The sequence below is a fragment of the Salvelinus alpinus genome, chromosome 4 (genome assembly GCF_045679555.1).
Source record: "Salvelinus alpinus chromosome 4, SLU_Salpinus.1, whole genome shotgun sequence".
NCBI classification, from domain to species: domain Eukaryota; kingdom Metazoa; phylum Chordata; class Actinopteri; order Salmoniformes; family Salmonidae; genus Salvelinus; species Salvelinus alpinus.
In genome coordinates this window covers 54,929,499-54,950,561 of record NC_092089.1, presented here as the reverse complement: position 1 = coordinate 54,950,561, position 21,063 = coordinate 54,929,499, and the positions used below count along the sequence as shown (strand labels likewise).

Genomic DNA, 21,063 nt, shown 5'->3' with positions numbered 1-21,063 from the left:
ACACAAGTGGCTCAGGTAGTGCAGCTCATCCAGGATGGCACATCAATGCGAGCTGTGGCAAGAAGGTTTGCTGTGTCTGTCAGCGTAGTGTCCAGAGCATGGAGGCGCTACCAGGAGACAGGCCAGTACATCAGGAGACGTGGAGGAGGCCGTAGGAGGGCAACAACCCAGCAGCAGGACCGCTACCTCCGCCTTTGTGCAAGGAGGATCAGGAGGAGCACTGCCAGAGCCCTGCAAAATGACCTCCAGCAGGCCACAAATGTGCATGTGTCTGCTCAAATGGTCAGACTCCATGAGGGTGGTATGAGGGCCTGACGTCCACAGGTGGGGGTTGTGCTTACAGCCCAACACCGTGCAGGACGTTTGGCATTTGCCAGAGAACACCAAGATTGGCAAATTCGCCACTGGCGCCCTGTGCTCTTCACAGATGAAAGCAGGTTCACACTGAACACGTGACAGAGTCTGGAGACGCTGTGGAGAACGTTCTGCTGCCTGCAACATCCTCCAGCATGACCGGTTTGGCGGTGGGTCAGTCATGGTGTGGGGTGGCATTTCTTTGGGGGGCCGCACAGCCCTCCATGTGCTCGCCAGAGGTAGCCTGACTGCCATTAGGCACCGAGATGAGATCCTCAGACCCCTTGTGAGACCATATGCTGGTGCGGTTGGCCCTGGGTTCCTCCTAATGCAAGACAATGCTAGACCTCATCTGGCTGGAGTGTGTCAGCAGTTCCTGCAAGAGGAAGGCATTGATGCTATGGACTGGCCCGCCCGTTCCCCAGACCTGAATCCAATTGAGCACATCTGGGACATCATGTCTCGCTCCATCCACCAAAGCCACGTTGCACCACAGACTGTCCAGGAGTTGGCGGATGCTTTAGTCAAGGTCTGGGAGGAGATCCCTCAGGAGACCATCCGCCACCTCATCAGGAGCATGCCCAGGCGTTGTAGGGAGGTCATACAGGCACGTGGAGGCCACACACACTACTGAGCCTCATTTTGACTTGTTTTAAGGACATTACATCAAAGTTGGATCAGCCTGTAGTGTGGTTTTCCACTTTAATTCTGAGTGTGACTCCAAATCCAGACCTCCATGGGTTGATACATTTGATTTCCATTGATAATTTTTGTGTGATTTTGTTGTCAGCACATTCAACTATGTAAAGAAAAAAGTATTTAATAAGAATATTTCATTCATTCAGATCTAGGATGTGTTATTTTAGTGTTCCCTTTATTTTTTTGAGCAGTGTATTTAGTTTACGTTGATTGGACTAAATTGTTTTTGGTATCTTTTAATTGTCACTGTATTAGACTAAGCATAGGTGATTTGATGATGTGAAGTTGTGCTGGAATAGTGGAGGCATCTCCTGTTTTCTTTGCGACTTGCGGTAACTTTGTGATTCTAAATAAATAGTTGTCTGAAAATGTCGGAAACATTAACTTGATTGTCCATGCTGTATGTCATGTAACTGTTTGTTACATGCAATATGATTTGTGGACAGATGTTGCTGTCTGGTTTTGTGATGAAACAAAGGTGGTTGAATTTATTCTGCCCCTTTCTTCTTATTGTCTCTGCCTTTAGGCTTATATGGGGCGGCAGGGTAGCCTAGTGGTTAGAGCGTTGGACTAGTAATCGAAAGGTTGCAAGTTCAAATCCCCGAGCTGACAAGGTACAAATCTGTCGTTCTGCCCCTGAACAGGCAGTTAACCCACTGTTCCTAGGCCGTCATTGAAAAATAAGAATTTGTTCTTAACTGACTTGCCTAGTTAAATAAAGGTAAAAAAAAAAATATATCACGGTGGCAAGGCATATGAACTAACATGTTATAGAGCAAACAACACAATTATCACAACATGCAATTTTTTCCCCTGGCTTGGCATCCCCAGTGATTTTACCCATCTACTGCTTTTCAAAGCACTCACTGATTATGGCATCTCTGAAGATAAAGTTGTCTGTTATTATATAAAATTCAGGATTGTCCATGCAATGAGGATGTTTCCAGTCACCAAAGCATAATGTGACAATTTTTGCATATCCTTTTTTTTCTATGCAGCCCCTGTCAACCATTGTAGAGGAATATACACCTACTGTCTCTATGGCAACCACTCTGATTTGGCTGGAGTGGAGATGGCTGGTGCACAGAGCTCTTGAACGAAGGCCAACCCATACCTCCACACCTGGGAAATACATTGACTCCTCACATACATTTCCAGATGTTAGTTGCTATTTGAGAGACTTGTGATCTCTCATTGGACTGTCCACCAATAAAAAACTGGCTATCCCAGAAAAAGCGTGAGTGAGATGCATGATTCGAATAATGTGCATATGGTTGCATATGGAATATGGCTGTGAATGTATCTGATCTAAGTCTATAATGCTTAAAATCAAATCAAATTGTATTAGTCACATACATGTTTAGCAGATGTTATTGCAGGTGTAGCGAAATGCTTGTGTTTCTAGCTCCAATAGTGCAGTAATATCTAACAATTTACAACAATACACACGGATCTAAAAGTAAAAGGATGGAATTAAGAAATGTATTACTATTAGGACGAGCAATGTCGGAGTCCGGAGTATAAATATATAGTATGTGATGTATGTGGATAGAGTATTTAGTATATCTGTAGAATATGTAGGATAGAATAGTATATATACAGCAATATAGGATAGCATTGACTAGAACAACACACACATCTAAAGGAATGGAATTAAGAATATATATAAATATAATATAAGTATTTGGACTAGCCATGTCGGAGCGATTGTGAATGATCAGTGATCTATGTGAATGCGATTGCCTCTGACCCCCTGTTGTGAGGAGTGTGACTGTGCAGGTAGGCTCTGGGATCTCTGCTCTGCTGTGGGCTAAGAGTAAATGGGATAAACTGGGTTTACAGGGCTGTGTGGCAGCAGTGACGCAGGGCTTTGCACTGCTTGATAGATGCCCTGATGGCTGCCCCGACCGGCCATGACATGGCACAGCATGTTAGTCCTAATATGATATGTTTGGCTTTGGCAGGTTTCTCTCTGATGTTTGATGGAGATGAGCGTGTGTTTCTCTGATGCTAGCTGTCATGCTGTGCTGCACTGTGCCATGGAAGTTCAGTCTGACACTGACATTAGAGTCTGACTAGCACTGTGCTGTTGTGTCAGCTGTCTCACTCACACTTCAGTAGAGAGCATTAAGCCCAGGGGGTATGATGATGGGGAAAACAAGGGATTCAAGACAACAGAGACCGCTAATGTCCACAACACACATTCACAACACTAGTTAGCCCAGGCCAGGGGGTATATTGACCAAGAAGAGAGAAATACATGGTTGCATACAGGGACTAAACTCATATTGTCTGAACTTCTATGGCTGGACACGTCCCCATCACATTCATAAGACCACTGAGCTAGCCAGGCCTTCCCGAGCCGCTAGGCTAAAGTCCCCTCAACATTGGTAAGACCCCTCCCACATTAAAAAAGACTACAGTTGACTATAGAATATTAAAGTACTTACTATAGAATTCTATAGTAAACTGAAGTATACTGTAGAATAATATACTACACACTGTTGTATCCCTCAATCATGTGTAGTAATTATAATGTTGTATCTTTAGAATAATATAGTAAATACTACAGTATTATCTGCAAAAAAAGCACTGTAGTAAATACTACAGTAATGTCTGCAAAACTCTACTCTTTTTAACTATAGTAAATACTACAGTATTTAAATTGTGTATACCCTGCACATTCCCCACCCCCACATTGCAATTTGTGCCACACGTTAGTGAGAAACCTACATGCCAAGTATAGACCATATATTGTGTTTCCTACAGGTTATAGAAAAGAGCAGAAGCTCTGAACTATCCGTTCAGACCCCAGACCTACCTACCTACCTACAGGTTATGGAAAATGAGCTCTCTCAGTATTTCTCCAGTAGGTTTCCTGAAGGAAAAAGCCTCCACTTCTATGTCAAAGATAATAAAACACTATAGATACTGCAGTGACATCTGCAAAAACACTACAGTAAATCCTACAGTATACTATAGTCCACAAAAACACTTAATTAATTACTATAGTATATACTACAGTTTTATTTTACTATAGTATTGATACTATACTTAACTGTAAATACTCAGTAAATACTACAGTATTCACAGTAGTGTTTTTGCGGACGCAAAACACTACAGTGAATACTATAGTATACTATAGTATTTTTTAATGTGGGCTGGGATCAGATACAGCTTAACCAGGCACTAAATCAGGTCACAACTTATACTGTTTGATAGAAACAACAATAGGGTTGGAGGTTAGGAAAGAGAGTGTTTAGGAAAGAGAGTGTTCTTTAGAGGTGAGAGTTTGGGGGCCTGGTTTAGGAAATGGCATTAGGGAAACCATAATTAGGTATGTGTTGGTCCTGTGTGGTTCTAGGAACGCCAAGGTCATGGGTTCAAATCATGCAGGGATCACATACTAAAAATGTATGCACTCACTGTATTAAAAGTTGCCTTGGAGAAAACATTTATCTGTAAGTGGCATATTTATATGACGTTTCCTCAACACAGCAAGTAAATATCAATATAGGAACACTGGAGCTCCCTAAAATAGACAAACTGTAGGAAGTGTCATTCTACATTATGACTCACAATCAGTAGTGGAAAAAGTACTCAATGGACATACTTGAGTAAAAGTAAAGATACCTTAATAGAAAATGACTTAAGTAAGAGTGAGTCACCCAGTAAAATACTACTACTTAAGTATCAAAAGTATAAACCATTTCAATTGTTTTTTTTTAAGGATAGCCAGGCGCACACTCCAACACTCAGATATAATTGACAAACAAAGCATTTGTGTTTAGTGAGTCCGCCTGATCAGAGGCAGTAGGGATGACCAGGGATGTTCGCTTGATAAGTGTGTGAACTGGACCATTGTCCTGTCAAAATGTAACTAGAACTTTTGGGTGCCAAGGGAAAATGTATGGAGGAAAAAGTACATTATTTTCTTTTGGAATGTAGTGAAGTAAAAGTTGGCAAAAATATAAATTGTAAAGTACAGATACCCCAAAAAACTACTTAAGTAGTACTTTAAATAATTTTTACTTTAGTACTTTACACCACTGCTCACAATATGTTGTTGCTGGATATTTTTCAAATTACTCATAGATTTGGTTAGGATTGTGATCTAACTTTTTCCTCTTTCCCATAGAGGGCGGTATGGCAATGCCAACTCAAAGGTAGGCTTTTGCTCCACAATTTTTGTATGGTCAATGAAATCCTGCAAGTCAAAATAACATCTCTTTATAGTGAAAGCCTAATGCGATAATGCGATTTCAACTCAAGGGAGGGCACATTAGGTTATTATATTTTCAATGAACTGTGCCTGCATTTCATAAGAGAATATACAAAACTGTCATTTTATTTGTAGTAACATTAGCAGGCGTAGAAAACGCCTGTGTGGTGTCCCTCTTTCCGTGAAGTTAGGTTAAATTCTGTATGCCTGATAACTGGCTACATCCGCTTTTTGCCAACGCCGCTATAGTGCGGTTGTAGTCAGAAGTCCGATTTGCTATTGGTGAGCACACTGTATGAATTGGTGAACACACTGCTCGCTTAAACCGGATGTCAGCCGCACCAATGTGTCGGAGGAGCCAAGGAAAGCCCCAACGGCCAAAACCCTCTCCCACCCCGGACGGCACTGGGACAATTGTTCGCCGTCCTATAATGAGGGTCACGTCCAGTTGCGACAAAGCCTGGGATGTAACCCCAGGCTGTTGATGTCGCTCTAAATTATCTTCGTTCAAATAATAAGGGGGGAGGGGAGGGGAGGGGAGGGGGGTGGGGGGGGGGTTGTACATAGCATGTGACATTCCTAAAACTGTACCTGCCTTTCAGCGAGAAGCGACGCCCACAAGCCAAGCACAATGGATAGGTAACGGTTAACTTTGGAAAACAAAAGTAGCCAAACTAAACCTTTAAGAATTTATTGGAGACGAAAAGGGAATCAAATATTTAGAAGTTGCGCGTCACAATCCACGGGATTCCACAGAGGGCTGATCGCTGCAAAACTTGCCAAGTGCGTATTCATGCAAATTAAAAAATCATAGGCGTGCCTTAGGCGATGGAGTCACAGCCCGAACTCAGAACTCCTAGTATACCAACAAGCTCCAAAGACGGTGATGCGCACAGTTCGGATGCACTGAGTGACAACCGACTAGGACACGTTTCACGCTCTATAAAGAAAGGAAAAAGGCAGAAGTGACGACTATCTTTGAGAGAAGATCTTATTTACTGTCCTCCCTCATCTCACGACAAAAGACACGCGAGTCAACGGGAGTTAGCGGCTGTCATTTCTTTACTGCGCACTGAGTAGCCTATTTCGCCTTGATTTGATTTATGTTACAGTATAATATAGAGGTACTGCACTCTGACTGAAGATACCGATGTGGATGAAGTGACATTGCCCCTCTATAGCCCACTGTCACTGCGCGTAAAATCCACATTTGGATACGGACCTGTCTCTAAAGAAACTTCATAGTCAATTGCCGTTTAATTTTCTCCACAATGTCTGAAGAACATAGTTGCACTGGTGCTAGTCCTATAACTGAGGTTGAAAGCAGCAATATCAGCGTTCTCGGCTGGGAACAAGTGCAGCGTCTTGATGCCATCCTGACCGAGACCATTCCCATCCACGGCCGTGGAAACTTCCCCACTTTGGAGATGAAACCCCGACAAATAGTGAAGGTGGTGCGTAGTCGCATGGAGGAGAGGAATATCCACGTCCGGGACGTACGGTTAAACGGGTCTGCTGCAAGCCACGTTCTTCATGAGGATAGCGGACTGGGCTACAAGGACCTTGACCTAATCTTTTGCGCGGATATGAAAGGGGAAAGTGATTTTCAGATTGTGAAGGATATCGTTTTGGACTGTCTCCTGGACTTCTTACCTGACGGGGTGAATAAGCAAAAAATATCACCATTGACTTTAAAGGTAGGCTACATTTTCCAATCAACAGTTATTGAAATAAATCAAATGGCTATTTAGAAATCAATTTAATTTATGAATATGGCTACTTTTACTCACCTTCGCCCTTTTGCACATCATTGTGCATGTTATTTCAAAGTACAATAAGACAAGTTGACTGATAGTATAATGTTGATTTTATCCAGTTAAGAGGATTGCAGTAAGCCCATTTTAAAGCGGATCCTGTTTCCTCGGCCACCTAAGTTCCATAGATAGGGCAGCCAATGTTTGCCCCTTATTGTAGGCTACAGAAAGATGCAAAGAAAATATGTGCCAATGTAATCACATTTATACATCTTTATGTGGCGCTATAGAAGATGAACTGTTCCTGATTTAGTGCTTGTATCGGTTTAATTGGATTCAGATCAGGAGTAGACTACAGTATTTATATCCATGACAGTTATTTGTTTAAGATCATAGTGGCGCAAAAGCATTTATATAGTATGTGTACAGTATTTTTTAAATCCATTCACAGTTATTCATTTTAACTGAGCAAAGGTCCTTTTATAAAGTATGCATACAGTATTTCTATCCATTGGCAACTGGAGCTAAAGATTAATTTCCCCTGTGTGTTTCTGTCTGACAGGAAGCCTATGTGCAGAAGATGGTGAAGGTGTGCAATGATTCAGACCGCTGGAGCCTCATCTCCCTCTCCAACAACAGAGGAAAGAACGTGGAGCTCAAGTTCGTAGACTCTCTGAGGCGGCAGTTTGAATTCAGCGTGGACTCCTTCCAGATCAAGCTGGACTCCCTGCTGCTGTTCTATGAATGCTCTGAGAACCCCATGGCCGAGACCTTCCATCCCACCATCGTGGGCGAGAGTGTGTTTGGGGACTTTGGTGCTGCCCTCGACCACCTCCGCCAGAAGGTGATCTGCACGCGCAACCCAGAGGAGATCCGGGGCGGCGGTCTGCTCAAGTACTGTCACCTGCTGGTAAGGGGCTTCCAAGCCGACTCCGAGACAGAGATGAAGTCCCTGCAGCGTTACATGTGCTCGCGCTTCTTCATCGACTTCTCGGATATCAGCGAGCAGCAGCGCAAGCTGGAGTCCTACCTGCAAAACCACTTTGTGGGCCTGGAGGACCGCAAGTACGACTACTTGATGACCCTGCATGGGGTGGTCAACGAGAGTACGGTGTGCCTGATGGGACATGAGAGGCGGCAGACCCTGGGGCTGATCGCCATGCTGGCGGTGCGCGTGCTGGCCGAGCAGAACGTCATCCCAAACGTGGCTAACGTCACCTGCTACTACCAGCCAGCCGCTTACGTGGCAGATGGTAACTTCAGTAACTACTACATAGCCCAGGTACAGCCCGTGTTCCACTGCCAGCAGCATGCCTACTCCACCTGGCTACCCTGCAACTGAGACAGCACAGGGAGAGGAAGGAGTGAGAGAGGGGGAGGGCGAGTGATTCATTCATACAGAGGCTGAATCACTGGGGTGACTCACTGTAAAGTGTTTTTCAGATAAATGAATGAGAAAAAAGGTATCCCCATGACTCACCAACCTGTATTGAATTGAATTTAGTCATGTTCTGTTAGAGAGTGATGGGGGGAAGAAAATAACAGTTGGGTCTCAGCTCCTGTGAGGTCCGTCTTAAACCAATGGCAGGACAGTTTACTGTGAAAATGCCACCCTGTCCGACACCTAACCCAACCTTGGGAAGTATGGGGATGGGGTTTTGCCCAATACAATGCAAACAATGATGGACAAGAATGAAAGCAGCAGCAATACTTTCATTGACACTGACCTGGATTGACTGACTCTGTTGCAAACTGAAAAGGCAGTTGGATTGAGCGATAGACAGACAATAATGTGTGGCTGCATCTGTGTCCTGTGGTTTCCAGCTGCCTCCATGGCTGTGAGGAGGATGCCGGCCCCTTTGCTCTCTGAGGGGTGTGTGGCTTGCACCCTGACGCGTGCTGGGCAATGTCCCAGCAACACAGGGGTTACTAGAGCACCATAAAACTAAATTTCTGGTGAGATATCATCACAAGCTTTGAATGACAACAACTACACCTTAACTAGTAATGATTGATATGAACGTGTGTTTACAAACCAAAGATTTTTCATTTATTGTTTTTAATACCCAAGTTTGTTGGGGAAGAAAAATAATGTATAATGCTATCTATATTTGTATATGTGAACATGTGTTTTAAGTGCCTAACGCCTATCAGTAGTATAGGTAGAGGAATAATGATCAGCAGGCCATATCATTTTGTGAATAAATCCAGTTTGATTTTCGTCAGGCACACAAGACAATAGCACCCCAGTGGCTTGTGAATGTAACCGTGAAATCCTGGTACAGTCCGTGTTGATGTCATATTTTTTGGAAGAAAACAACATATCCCCTTGCAGTCATAGAGTATTAGTCAATGAGGGAGAGATGGGGCTTTGCTGTACTTTGTACAAAGTAGTTTGACAGGTTGATGCAAGACCTTGCGTTAACATTTGCTGATATTTTAAACATTTCAGCTCCAATTAATAACAGCAGTACCTCCTCATAGGTGTGTTGAAGCCACAGAGGCTAGGGCACTATTTTCTGTTGCTCTCCCGTAGTCATTTTCAGACAAACAAACGCCACAGGAATATTAGTTTGTGCCATAGTGCATGTACAGAGATTGTTTAATATTGTTTTGTCGTTGTTCATGTCGACTGTTTCAATTTCATATGGATTACTGTATATTCAGTTTCACGTGGTTTAAACTTTACTGTATTTTGTATAGGGGTGTTTATCTTTTAACTCACCTTTTGTAGCAAGTTCACAGCAGGCTGAGGGATTGACAAACCTTTGTCGGAAGAAATAGATCGGAAAAATAAATACAGATGGAAAAAGAGACAGAACGGATCGAAAAGGCAAAGAGAGAGTCGGTGTGTGTTCCTGTGCTGCCTTCTAGGATGATATTTGCCGAGACACCCTAGCAGGGAATTACGCAGCTGCCGAAGAGGTTGAACTTAGCTGGGCTGTGTTTGTAGTGCATGCACTCGCTTTGGGTCGGCTGCATACCTACCAGAAAATCTTGTGCCAAATGTTTATCAGCTTCTTGCCCAATGTTGAATGAGTGTTCTGCCTTTTGTCGATGGAGAGCGAGGTTGAGGATGTGTTGTTTTTATATTGAAGTACAAATATTGAGCTGTAGGGGGGGGAAAGAAGAGAACTTGTGAAGGAGTGCAAGTGAGGTACAGAGGAAAACGTGAGAGGCAGGGAGCTGGGCTGGGGAGATAGGTGCAGATGGTGAAGGGGTTTGTCTTGCTTTCACCACAGACAGACAAGCACAGTGGTAATACTTCTCTCTCCCACCTTTAAGAGGACCTAAGCAGAGAGAATAGGCAGGAGAGAGAGGGGTCCTGGTACACACAACACAACTTTAGGGAGGTAGCCTATTAAGCCGAGCACTATTTATTATCATTACCTCTGTGTGTCAGGGCCTCTTCTCTGTGGGACTAAACAGATATTCACGCATGCCTTCTGAGCTTTGATAACATTCTCTGGGTTGGTGCACTGCCATGGTATAACTGTAAATGACCTGTTAATTGAGGCTAGGTTAGGCAGTGGTTACATGATCTAACTGCTATGCTGTAAGTTCCAAGCCCATGGGGAAATACTGTCTCATGCTAATTCAGTTTCTCTAATGCCATTTTTAAACATAACATGTTGATAGGAACTGCTAGGAATTGATTTTTGACATGAAGATAAAAATGAATGATGATTCATCACCAGTATTGTGGGTCTTGAGACAGTGTTATTAAAAATAGCAACATCGGTGTGCACTATACAAATCTAAAGTGTGTATCTTTGGAGAATAATGAACAGTGTTTTCACTGTGGGTGGGATTCCTGGCTTCCCACTAGTGTACAAATGGGTCATGTCACAACTCTTTAGGACATCTTAAGGAAACTACTGTCTTTGTCTCCACTGGTGAGATCCTACTCGTGTCCTCTCTCCTCTCCCCTCACTCCCATAGTGTGTAAGCTGTAATGCAGCTCCCTTAGGGACAGAGTGAATGGACATCTAATGGAGTTCTACAGGGCGGAGGCACTCCATAGGGGATGTGAATCGGCTTAGGTGACCACTGTGTGACTGTAACCTGGGTGGTCAAGAGAACAGAGAAAAATGTGCTCTACTCAAATCATTCTGTAGACTCCTTTTTCTCTATTTTGCTATTTCACACGTTCTGGTCTTGCATTTTTTCTTTTTGACTGTGTACATTTTGATGATATTGTCTGGATCGTGCAGGCGGTGTGTATTCTCATCTCTTCTCACCCTGTGAAATTGGCTCAGAACAGCTCAGCCAACACCAGTCTACCATGTAGTTAGCAAGCAACACACAGGCTACTATGGGTTACTGCATAGTCTTGTATGCATTGTTTCAACGTTTCACCTCCTATTCATGCAGTCTTTTTTCAATCAAACCGACAAAAAAAGAAAGAGCCTGCCTCATATGTATTTTTTATGATTGTTATTTTTATAACTGTATCAGACACTACCATGTTGCAGCGCTTTGGAATCTGTAATCAGGTCGCAAAATATCATTTCTCAGCTTACATTTTTTTTGTTGCAGATCTTGTAAATGTGTCTGTTTCGAAGATAAAGGATGTTTTCATCATTAAAAAAAAACCTGAAACCCACATTTTCATCTCAGTTTCTTGTTTGTAACGATGCTTGTGGAGTCTGTGACTGAATTGTGTCGACGATGACACTCAACTGTCTGCTCAATCTAGATTCTGATTGTTCCTGTCTAGCGTTAGGCTATTTCCCCAAACCACCCCCCCCCCCCCCCCCAACGCTCAATGTCCAGGCTTGGCCTCAATGGTCTGCCCATCAAGGCAACTGACTTCAGGCTTCTTTTTCATGAGAGGGCATCTCTTTTAACAGACACTAGCGATTCAGCAGCTTTTAGAAGGATGGGTTCCCTGCTTACAGAGGACAATCCGGGCCAGATCCTGCCAGACCAGACCCAAAGGGCACCGGCCAGAGAGAACTGCTCCACCGCTGCCAGAAATAGCGGGTGGTGAGTGTGAGGGATTTGCGTCCACCCAAAAAGAGACTTTAACGCTTTTGTGTTGTGAATATCTTTGCCTGCTCATCAAATTCTCTTTCAGAATTGCCCAGTGCCTCCCATCCACACCACTGTAAATGTTGACTGACTGATCAGGCAAGGGCAGGGTAGCAGTGAATGGACCAGTTCCATGGATTGAAATGGAGCTCTAAAGCAACGTAGCTCTAGTATGGGTCATATGAGTCACATGTCTCATTCTCCCACATAGAGAGAACGTGGGAGAGAGACAGAGTAAGATGAGTAAAAAAGTAAGCTATATTTAGGAGCCATGATAAGGATATTATCCCTTTCACTTGAAATTAAATGGGTGACTGCTCTATGCTTGCAGACACACACCTCACTTTTCCAAACCCATCAGAAGACGAGATACGAGAACGTCTGGAAAATCTGATCACATGTACCTTCAGCTTCACCAAGATCTCCAATATCTCCTCAGTGCAGCCAGCTTCAAACACCAGAAAACATTAGAGATGCCTACACAGCAAATTCTCCAGTGTGGAATCAACACTGAGCATGTTTATTTTTAAATTTATTTTTTTTGTAACCTTTATTTAACTAGGCAAGTCTGAGCATGTTAAGTGTAACACTGTTTCAGTGTTTATACAGGTCCACACTTCCAGTGTTAAATTAACACTTTCCTTAGTGTAAAGCCTTATTTGCATATTTCCCAGTGTGCCTTGCCTTTCGAGCGTTTGTAGAGGTTCTACCCATGACTGTATTTGTTAGTGACAGAGACATGGTTGTTGCATTCATTCTTTTCCAGTCCTGTGGCCTTCACCAAGTGAGATCCTAAGTAAATATGTTATAATTAAAATTATATTCTTGAAGACAATACATACTTCATAAGGCCTTCTTTTGAGGGCCTAATTTTACCGTTATACACTGGCCTGAAACATATGTTTTACAGGTCACATTAGCCCTGCAAGTCACACTATGCTGGCTTGCAAAGTGATGTGTAATTCCTATTGGAATCCAGCCTGAGTGGGGATAGTCAAAATGTGTCATTTGTATTTACCCGCAAGCTGTATTCAGAATGACTGCCAGGGTTGGGAAGACTGAGATATGAGACTACCTAAAGCATCTAAACTAGAACAACATTACAGTAACAGGGGCAATACATCCAAGTAACAGATTGGATGAGTTTAGAAAAATGTGTGATATATTTAAGTAGCGTAAGAATAATGAATTCATCAGTCAATGTACATGCAAAAACATAGAAACAAACAATAATACAAAATAAAAAAATATGCGATAGAGCATGGTGGGAAATATAACAATGATGGCCGTGTTTTTTTTGTTCATCTCTGGTTATTACACCAACACTGGGGTTCTTTTACACCACTGAGTGTTAATTTAACTATTTACAGAGGTCATGTAATTTCTGAATCAACACTAGAAATGTTACATTGAAAAATCAACGCTACTTAACACTGGCCAATTTTCTGTGTACTTAATGGCCTGTCTCTGCTTGAAAGGGATGAGAATAGACTAAACAAAATATGATATATAGCAGACCGTATGCTTGGGGGAGATCCAAGGTCCTCCGCCTTATGACTCCAACTTGACAGCAGTAGTGAAAACATTGGCAATAGTTAAGAGGCTCATATCACTTTTCAGTTAATTGATTACATGTTGTGGGAGGGAAAGGGGGAGGTTGTTGGATGACTGAAAAACTGATCTATCTTCTATCCTTAAATTCCCTGATGCAGAGCTCCTTCGTTAATGGCTTTTCCACCCGGGAATAGGAGAGTGGCCGCTACTTCATGAGATTTTCTCTCTCTCTCGCCCTCTTGCTTGCCCTCTCCCGCTTGCTCTCGCTCTCCCTCTCATTTTTCCAGATTAAGGTTTTTATTGAATAAGCCAAGAAATGTTGGATCAATACTCGGCGTGGCCGACCCACCATGCAGAGATGGGAGCCAATGTTGTGCTTTACGACGTGGTCTAGTCATTTCAATAAGGCAGCAATTTTCTCTCTTGGAAAAGTGTGAAACGGACGATACGGCCATGATTCCTCACTTTGAGAGGTGCTTGTGAACAATTTCCAGGTGGGTGAGTTGTAAAACATTTAGGGAGCATTAATCAGCTATGGTGAATACAGCCGTGCAGAGAGAGAGATGTCAGAGTCACCGAAGGGTCACAGACAGTCTACCTATACTCACAAGTCATCTCATCATTTGACATTCATTCTTTTAAATACATTTTTTTCTCGATTGCTAAAACACAAAAACTGGTTCCTGTAGCACAAAACCCCATACCCTTACGTCATTCCCAAAAACACACACACATTTCCCATAAACGTAAACACTATTCACCTGTTTCCGCACGTTTCAGTATTAAAATATCTTTCTGCAAAACCTTACACAAAAGTGGCCAAATAAATCATTCACTGCACCATATATTCATTCAGCAAACACATGCTCTCAATATAACTAACTCAAGTCATCACAACCTAAACTCAGAGGACACATTTCTCCAGGTGCAAACATTAAGCCTCAAAATTGTCAACACACCAATCAGAATTGCAGGATCAATAAACAGGGCCTAGAGGCATGTCCATGTGCTTTGGAACAATGGATCCTAACAATGCCGAAGTTGCTAGACAATAGAGAGGAAGAGGACGAGGACAACAACAACAAGAACAAAGAGAAGTAATCTCAGATGAAATCCGTGCCACCCTAGTCCATCATGTGCTCATACATGGGAGGACTATGAGAGAAGCTGGACAGCTGGTGCAACCCAACCTAAGCCGTTACACGGTTGCATCCGGGTAATATGCCTTGTTGTTACTGTGATACATGTAATGTTGTGGTGCATATAGACTGAATCTCCACTTTGTTCTCAGTGTAGTTTTTACAACAGTGATGGATGACCATAGGTCAGTAATGGTCAATTTAATTTTTGCAGAACTGAGAGGCGGCCATCTATTGGAGGTAGGCGGAGACTTCTCACAGCTGAACGGGAGACTGCCCTGGTGTTTATGATGATTGCCAATAATTTTGAGGGAAATAGTTGAAAACCAGGTAGTCTTCCAAGGAATTGACAGCATCAGCATTTCCACCATTGACCGGATCGTTCAGAAGAACCACATCAGGACAAAGCAGCTGCACCGTGTGCCTTTTGAAAGGAATTCAAAAGAGTTAAGGAGCAACGATTCCAATACGTGCAGGTAATTGCTATACTGTACAGAATTTTTACAGTATGTAGAGTATGGCCCATCTCTCCAGCATATCAATACAGTGCAGTATAGTAATGCGTTACAGTAACTGCAGTACACAATCTTTCATTCTAGTACAGTAGTACACTACAGTACAGTAAACATTTTTTTTTTAAAACTTTTGTAGAGAATCTTTGAGCTGAATGCCATGGCTGACCCACAGGAGTACATCTTCATCGACGAGGCAGGGTTCAACCTAACAAAAAGCCGCAAAAGGGGGGCGCAACATCATTGGTCACCGTGCATTCATTCAAGTTCCTGGCCAGAGAGGAAGCAACGTCACCCTATGTGCAGCCATCAGCAATCGTGGCGTCCTCCACCGCCATGTCAAAGTGGGTCCATACAACACGGCACAACTACCTCAATTTCTAGATCAGCTGCACAGTAACATTCTTCAACAGGAAGGGGAGCCAGGGCAACCAGAGCAAGCCCAATATGTTGTCATTTGGGATAGCGTGAGTTTCTACCGGGCTGCTCTGGTTCGCGCCTGGTTCAATGACTACCCCATGTTCACGGTTCTTTTTTTGCCAGCATATTCCCCATTTCTGAATCCGATTGAGGAATTTGTATCAGCATGGCGGTGGAGAGTGTATGACCGTAACCCCTACGCACAGCAAAACCTCCTGGAGGCAATGGTGGACGCCTGTGGTGATGTGTCTGTGGAGTCTATTCAGGGTTTTCTAAGGCACACAAGGGCATTTTTCCCATGCTGCCTGGCAATAGCAAACATAATGTGTGACGTTGATGAGATATTATGGCCTGACCCAGACCTGAGATGATGAGAACGCTGATGCTGATGCTGATGCTGATGCTGATGCTGAGTAACCTGTACATTTGCTGCATTTGGAAATAAAGCTTTTGGAAATTGGGTATTTTACTGTGCATGGGCTCTTCCTTACATGTTTTGTCAGTGTGACATTTCAAAGATCAGGTTCTTGACCAAAACAGCATATACAGTAGTATTCCCTTATCCACTAATGTAAGAGGTATTTATTACAGTAGTTTTGAATTTCTCTCACCAGGGTGTTCCTGAAAGGTTTATCTGGATAGTCAGTGCTGTGATTTTACAAAGTTCCAAATGATTTCTCTGAAAACCTATTCTAAACATTTTGGTAGCAGTGTTTTGAATTAGTCCCTCGTGTGTAACAAACAGTCATGTAGTCTGTGTTTTTTTGACAGCTTGTGTGTGAGTTGTCTGTGGGCGAAGTTTGAATTGGGACCCAGAAGTTAGATGTTTGTACTGTTGGGTGTGAGTTTTTAAAATTGTGTGTGAAGATTTGAGAAAATGATTTTGTGTCTAAGCAATTGAGAAAAACTGTAACACCAAGTACAGTAACAATTCCCCCCTGGCCAGACCACCACAAACTGTCTATTATGTTCTGCTCTGTTTAACCATTCACCTTATTCTATTTAACCTTTGACCTTCTACAGTTGAATCAGGTGATTTAGGAACTCAACACGGCTCTGTATTTCAACAGTGCCATGCCACTATAAACATCCTAATGATGGAAACATGTTGGTTATAACGGTAAACCTCCTCAACAGTGCCATGACTATGCCATGTCGTCTCCATCATCCCATTGAGGATAGACCATGACAATGCAGTCTGAGTGACGCAGAGTTTTTCCAAAATAACACACAGGACGAGGACAGAGTGAATCCTCCCAGCTGAAAGATATGAATTGACGAAAAGTAGGACAGTCAGGCAGGCACCCAGGCTTTTGTCGAGGGAGGTGTGTCGACGATCAGTGACAAAAGGTAACAGGAGAGCACACAGCCTTAATTGTGTTACTGTGTGCTTTTCTGAGAACAGGCACTCCACTCAGTGCCAGTACACCTCTTATTTCATACATGCCTCTAGTCTAGTGTGTTGAGTATAGTGTGTTATCTTTTATTATAGATAATAGAAGAACAGAAAGAGAGAGACACAAAGAGAGAGGGGTCAGAGTATCAAAGGGAAGACGAGTGGAGAGACAGAGGGGAGGAATAAAGAGAGTCAGAGCAACCGAGAGGAGAGAGGGAAGTGAAACAGGGATACAGGGAGAGCAGGAGAATCTGTGAGAGGACGGAATGGTAGGGGGAGAGAGATTCAGAGAGAATGAAAGGGAAGAGAGAGCTGGAGACACTGAAGGAGAGGGAGTCAGAGAGACTGAGAGGGAGAGCAGTGCAGAGTAGTGACATGCAGTCAGGGTAGGTAGTGCTTACCTTGTGATAATCGAATACAAAAAATATGTTACGAAAAGCCAGATGATTTTTTTATGATATAAAAAATTACATCAAATTTTGTTATCTGATGTCTTTTCTCAACGATACTGGTGGTTTTTATCAAATGTTTTTGTTTTTGCTAAAACTGCACCAGGGTGTTCATGCCTTCCTTTTCATCAATTCAAATCGTTGATGCAGACGGCCATTCCGGACTCCAGTCACTGTTAATGGACAGGTTCATCATAGCTTTGCCTAGCTTCATTCATTGCATTGACGATTTCATATTTTGCTCATGCGTATTGCCTAAACATTGTGTGTGTAAACATTGTGTGTGTAAACCTGGGGTAATATATGACATTTTATTGTCACAAAGACCAGATAGGTGCAGTGAAATGTGTTGTTTTACATGTTCAGCACCCATGGAGCAATTTAGGGTTATGTGATTTGCTCAAGGGGACATTGACAGATTTTTCAACTTGTTGGCTTGGGTATTCAAACCACCGACCTTTTGATTACTGGCCAAAAGCTCTAACCACTAGGCTACCTGCCGCCCTAAGCTCGGCACATTTGGGCGTGTCTACATAATTTGGTGTTCGCATCCCTTGAACTGAACGTGGCTGGCAAAAACAACCATTGGAGGGTTCGAAGAATGGAACGTCAACTATAACGGGTTAAGACCAGACAGAGGCAGAATACAGGAGCTCTATAAGACATGACTTCATTCATGACATGCAACCACCATCTCCCTAACTGCTAGCTGTCGGGCAGGCAAACAGTGAGTATTGGACTCTCCACTTGTCTGAAACATCATTACCAATTAACAGATGTTACCTGAACTTTTACACATCTTGATGTTGGATTTTTGCTTTTTCGGACATAATGGGAATGGGGCTTCTCCCACCACTCAAAGCGTGACTGAGCTTTGGTTTTTACAAGATGGATGCGACTAACTACAACAATTCTACATGGGGGTGCACCAGTGCGGGGGGATTCTGCTCTCTGACCGGGTGGATGGCCTGATTGATGGAGGAGCCTACTTGTGTTCTGTGTGGGGGGATAACTGTTCTACCAGCTAATGTTTGTGTCTGTGTGACTTTTTGTGTCCGTGTGAAAATGGAACCAATGGAGGCCGTTGGCGACGCGCCTCCCACACGACTGTGGACATGGGGTTCTGCTGTGACTTCTAAAACGTTGTCACCGAGAGATTCACCTTGAAGGGCAGACAAATGGATTTCCTAAATGCATTTTCTTCTGCAATTTGCAGGTTAGGCTACTGTTGTATGAACACGAGAACAAACCAAATGTGTGTGTGTGTTTGCGCGTGCTGTGCGCAGTGCATTGGAATAATTGTAAATCCATTGTGAAAGGCTATGGAGTTTGCGTTGCAAACTATTCGGATGAAATATGTCCATATTATTGGTATTTTAGTGCCACCTATCAGTTGTAACTGTGGATGCTACATCAGTCTATGGCTGAGCAGTGTGTCATTTAGTCAGATAATGTCAAATATTCCGCAATCAGAGAGTATATCTTGTGTGTCTTGGCTACATTGGTATTTACATTTGGTGAAAAGTGTTTGTCAATTTTGGTTAATAGCCTATGTCACTCTGGTTGTTGGAGCTATCTGTTGTGTGGTGAACTTCATCAAGGTTTATTTGTGAGTAAATCTGGTTTTGATAATAACCAGTGCCAACCCAGCCGCCGCCTGCACCGCATGTCACTGGCGCAGAGAGAGACAGAGAGAGAGAGGGGTGGTGAGATTGAAAGGCGGAGAGCAGGAGAAACTGTGAGTGGAGGGGATTGCACGGATGAGAGAGTCAGAGAGAATGAGAAGGGGGGGGGGGGTGGTGGAGAGAAAGGGAAGGTGATCCTCTTGTCTGGGGGATTAGACTCATTGAGGTTAGTCAGACCCTGGAGCCTGCAGCACAGATAATCATATCACACTTTTAGCACCTGAGGTAGAAATAGGGGGAGAGACAATGTTCTGAAAAGGAAGAAATAACCATGCTGACAGGGAGAAAGATGTATACAAGGATAGATGAAGAGAGAGAGAAAGTGATGAGGGAAACATGCACACATATTAACACACATTGGCATGACACACCGTGTGCAGTGTTGATTTTTGGCGTAGCACTGTTTACTATGGGTGTGTGGCATGGAGAGACTTGTCAATACTAGTTAACCCATACATCAATAAAAAATAAATGCTACTGCTTATCCAAGGGTTATCTAGCGAACACAAACACACTGACACCTATTTAAACATATTGAAACTGGAACACAACACCCATGCGTAGGTGGTAAACTTGTCAGCTAGTAGGGCTCGGCTCTGCCCTTACCTTTTAAACACACTCGTAAATGTAAGGTTATGACTGTAACTACTGTTTCCTGCAGGAGCGAAAAGAGGTATAACATAGTATGGGGGAGTCTCACTCTCGCGATTTTGGTTGAAGGACCTGAAATTACACCTGACAGGCCAATTGAAATTCACCCCTCGCTGGAAGCCCCTCCTTCCACAAGTGATAAGCTAGAAGCTTGGATTCATTCCTATTATTTAACACCTCTCTTTAATGAGCCCAGGAATGGGCGGTGGGGGCCAAACAGGCGGTGTACCTCATTTGTCTCCTTCAGGGAACAGTAGTTATAGACAACTTTGGTACAACATACTATGGGGAAATAGAATCCCATCCCAAGCTGACCCCAAAGGATACTAAATGAAACGACCCATGGCAGACCTGACCCCAAATGCCTCAGTCCTTGCATTGTGCACACGGCGTGCTGCCTAGTAACTTTCCGCTGTCCCAGCCATAAACACACTGTGGGCTACACTGGGAGCAGTGACATCCAAGCAATAAAATCTCACAAAAGTGTATGGTGATGCCCAACTCGCCGCAGCACAAATATCTCATACAGTCAACCCTTTAAACAACACCCAAGACGCTGCCAGACCCCTGGTGGAATGGGTGCATACACCACTAAGTAACCCTTGCCCTTTGCCGCTATACGCCAGGGCCTGGTTTCCCAAAAGCATCTGAAGGCTAAGTTCATCGTTAGAACCATAGGATCCTTAAGATGCTTATGTGAAACCGGGCCCGGGGAGATCCAGTGGGACAAAAAGCCGGTCACATAGCTGGTTCTCCCCCGTAAAGCACAGAGCATGTAACCTCTGTTACTCTTCAGAAGCAAAAGGAGGATAATAGGGAAATAGCTCAAAAGCTAAGGACCTGTAGGTCTCAACGTAACCTTAGAGTCGCCTGGGGGCGAACTAAGTTCAGGAAGGGTGTATGGATAACTCGTGGAACTCCCCAACATGTTCAGCTGAGGCCACAGCTATGTACAGGGAGTAGAACGGCCCCGGAGGGGATGGCTGATGTTTTATGTGCTTCTAACCAACTGTGCTATTTTGTTAGTTTTTTCGCGTTGTTTGTAACTTATTTTTAAACTTATTTTAAACATAATGTTGCTGCTACCGTCTCATATGACCGAAAATAACTTCTGGTCATCAGAACAGCGATTAGCCACCTCGAACTGGAAGAAGGATTTTTCTTTAACGAGTCCAACGCGAAGGATATACTGCT

The 21,063-nt window shown here is 43.4% G+C and overlaps 1 protein-coding gene across 1 annotated transcript; it reads left to right on the top strand.

Moving 5' to 3' along the window:
• The first annotated feature begins 6,249 nt into the window (after positions 1 to 6,249).
• Positions 6,250 to 11,635, top strand: LOC139573970 (terminal nucleotidyltransferase 5A-like). Its single transcript, XM_071397995.1, has 2 exons — positions 6,250 to 6,972; positions 7,592 to 11,635. Exons 1-2 carry the CDS (start codon positions 6,547 to 6,549, stop codon positions 8,369 to 8,371), a joined length of 1,206 nt encoding a protein of 401 aa, XP_071254096.1. The 5' UTR covers positions 6,250 to 6,546; the 3' UTR covers positions 8,372 to 11,635.
• Positions 11,636 to 21,063: the final 9,428 nt, after the last annotated feature.

Bases quoted from the DNA above. Each gene is read 5' to 3' on its own strand.
- LOC139573970 (XM_071397995.1), top strand. From the start codon at position 6,547: ATGTCTGAAGAACATAGTTGCACTGGTGCTAGTCCTATAACTGAGGTT. The intron at 6,973-7,591 runs GTAGGCTACATT...TCTGTCTGACAG, and splicing joins TATCACCATTGACTTTAAAG to GAAGCCTATGTGCAGAAGAT.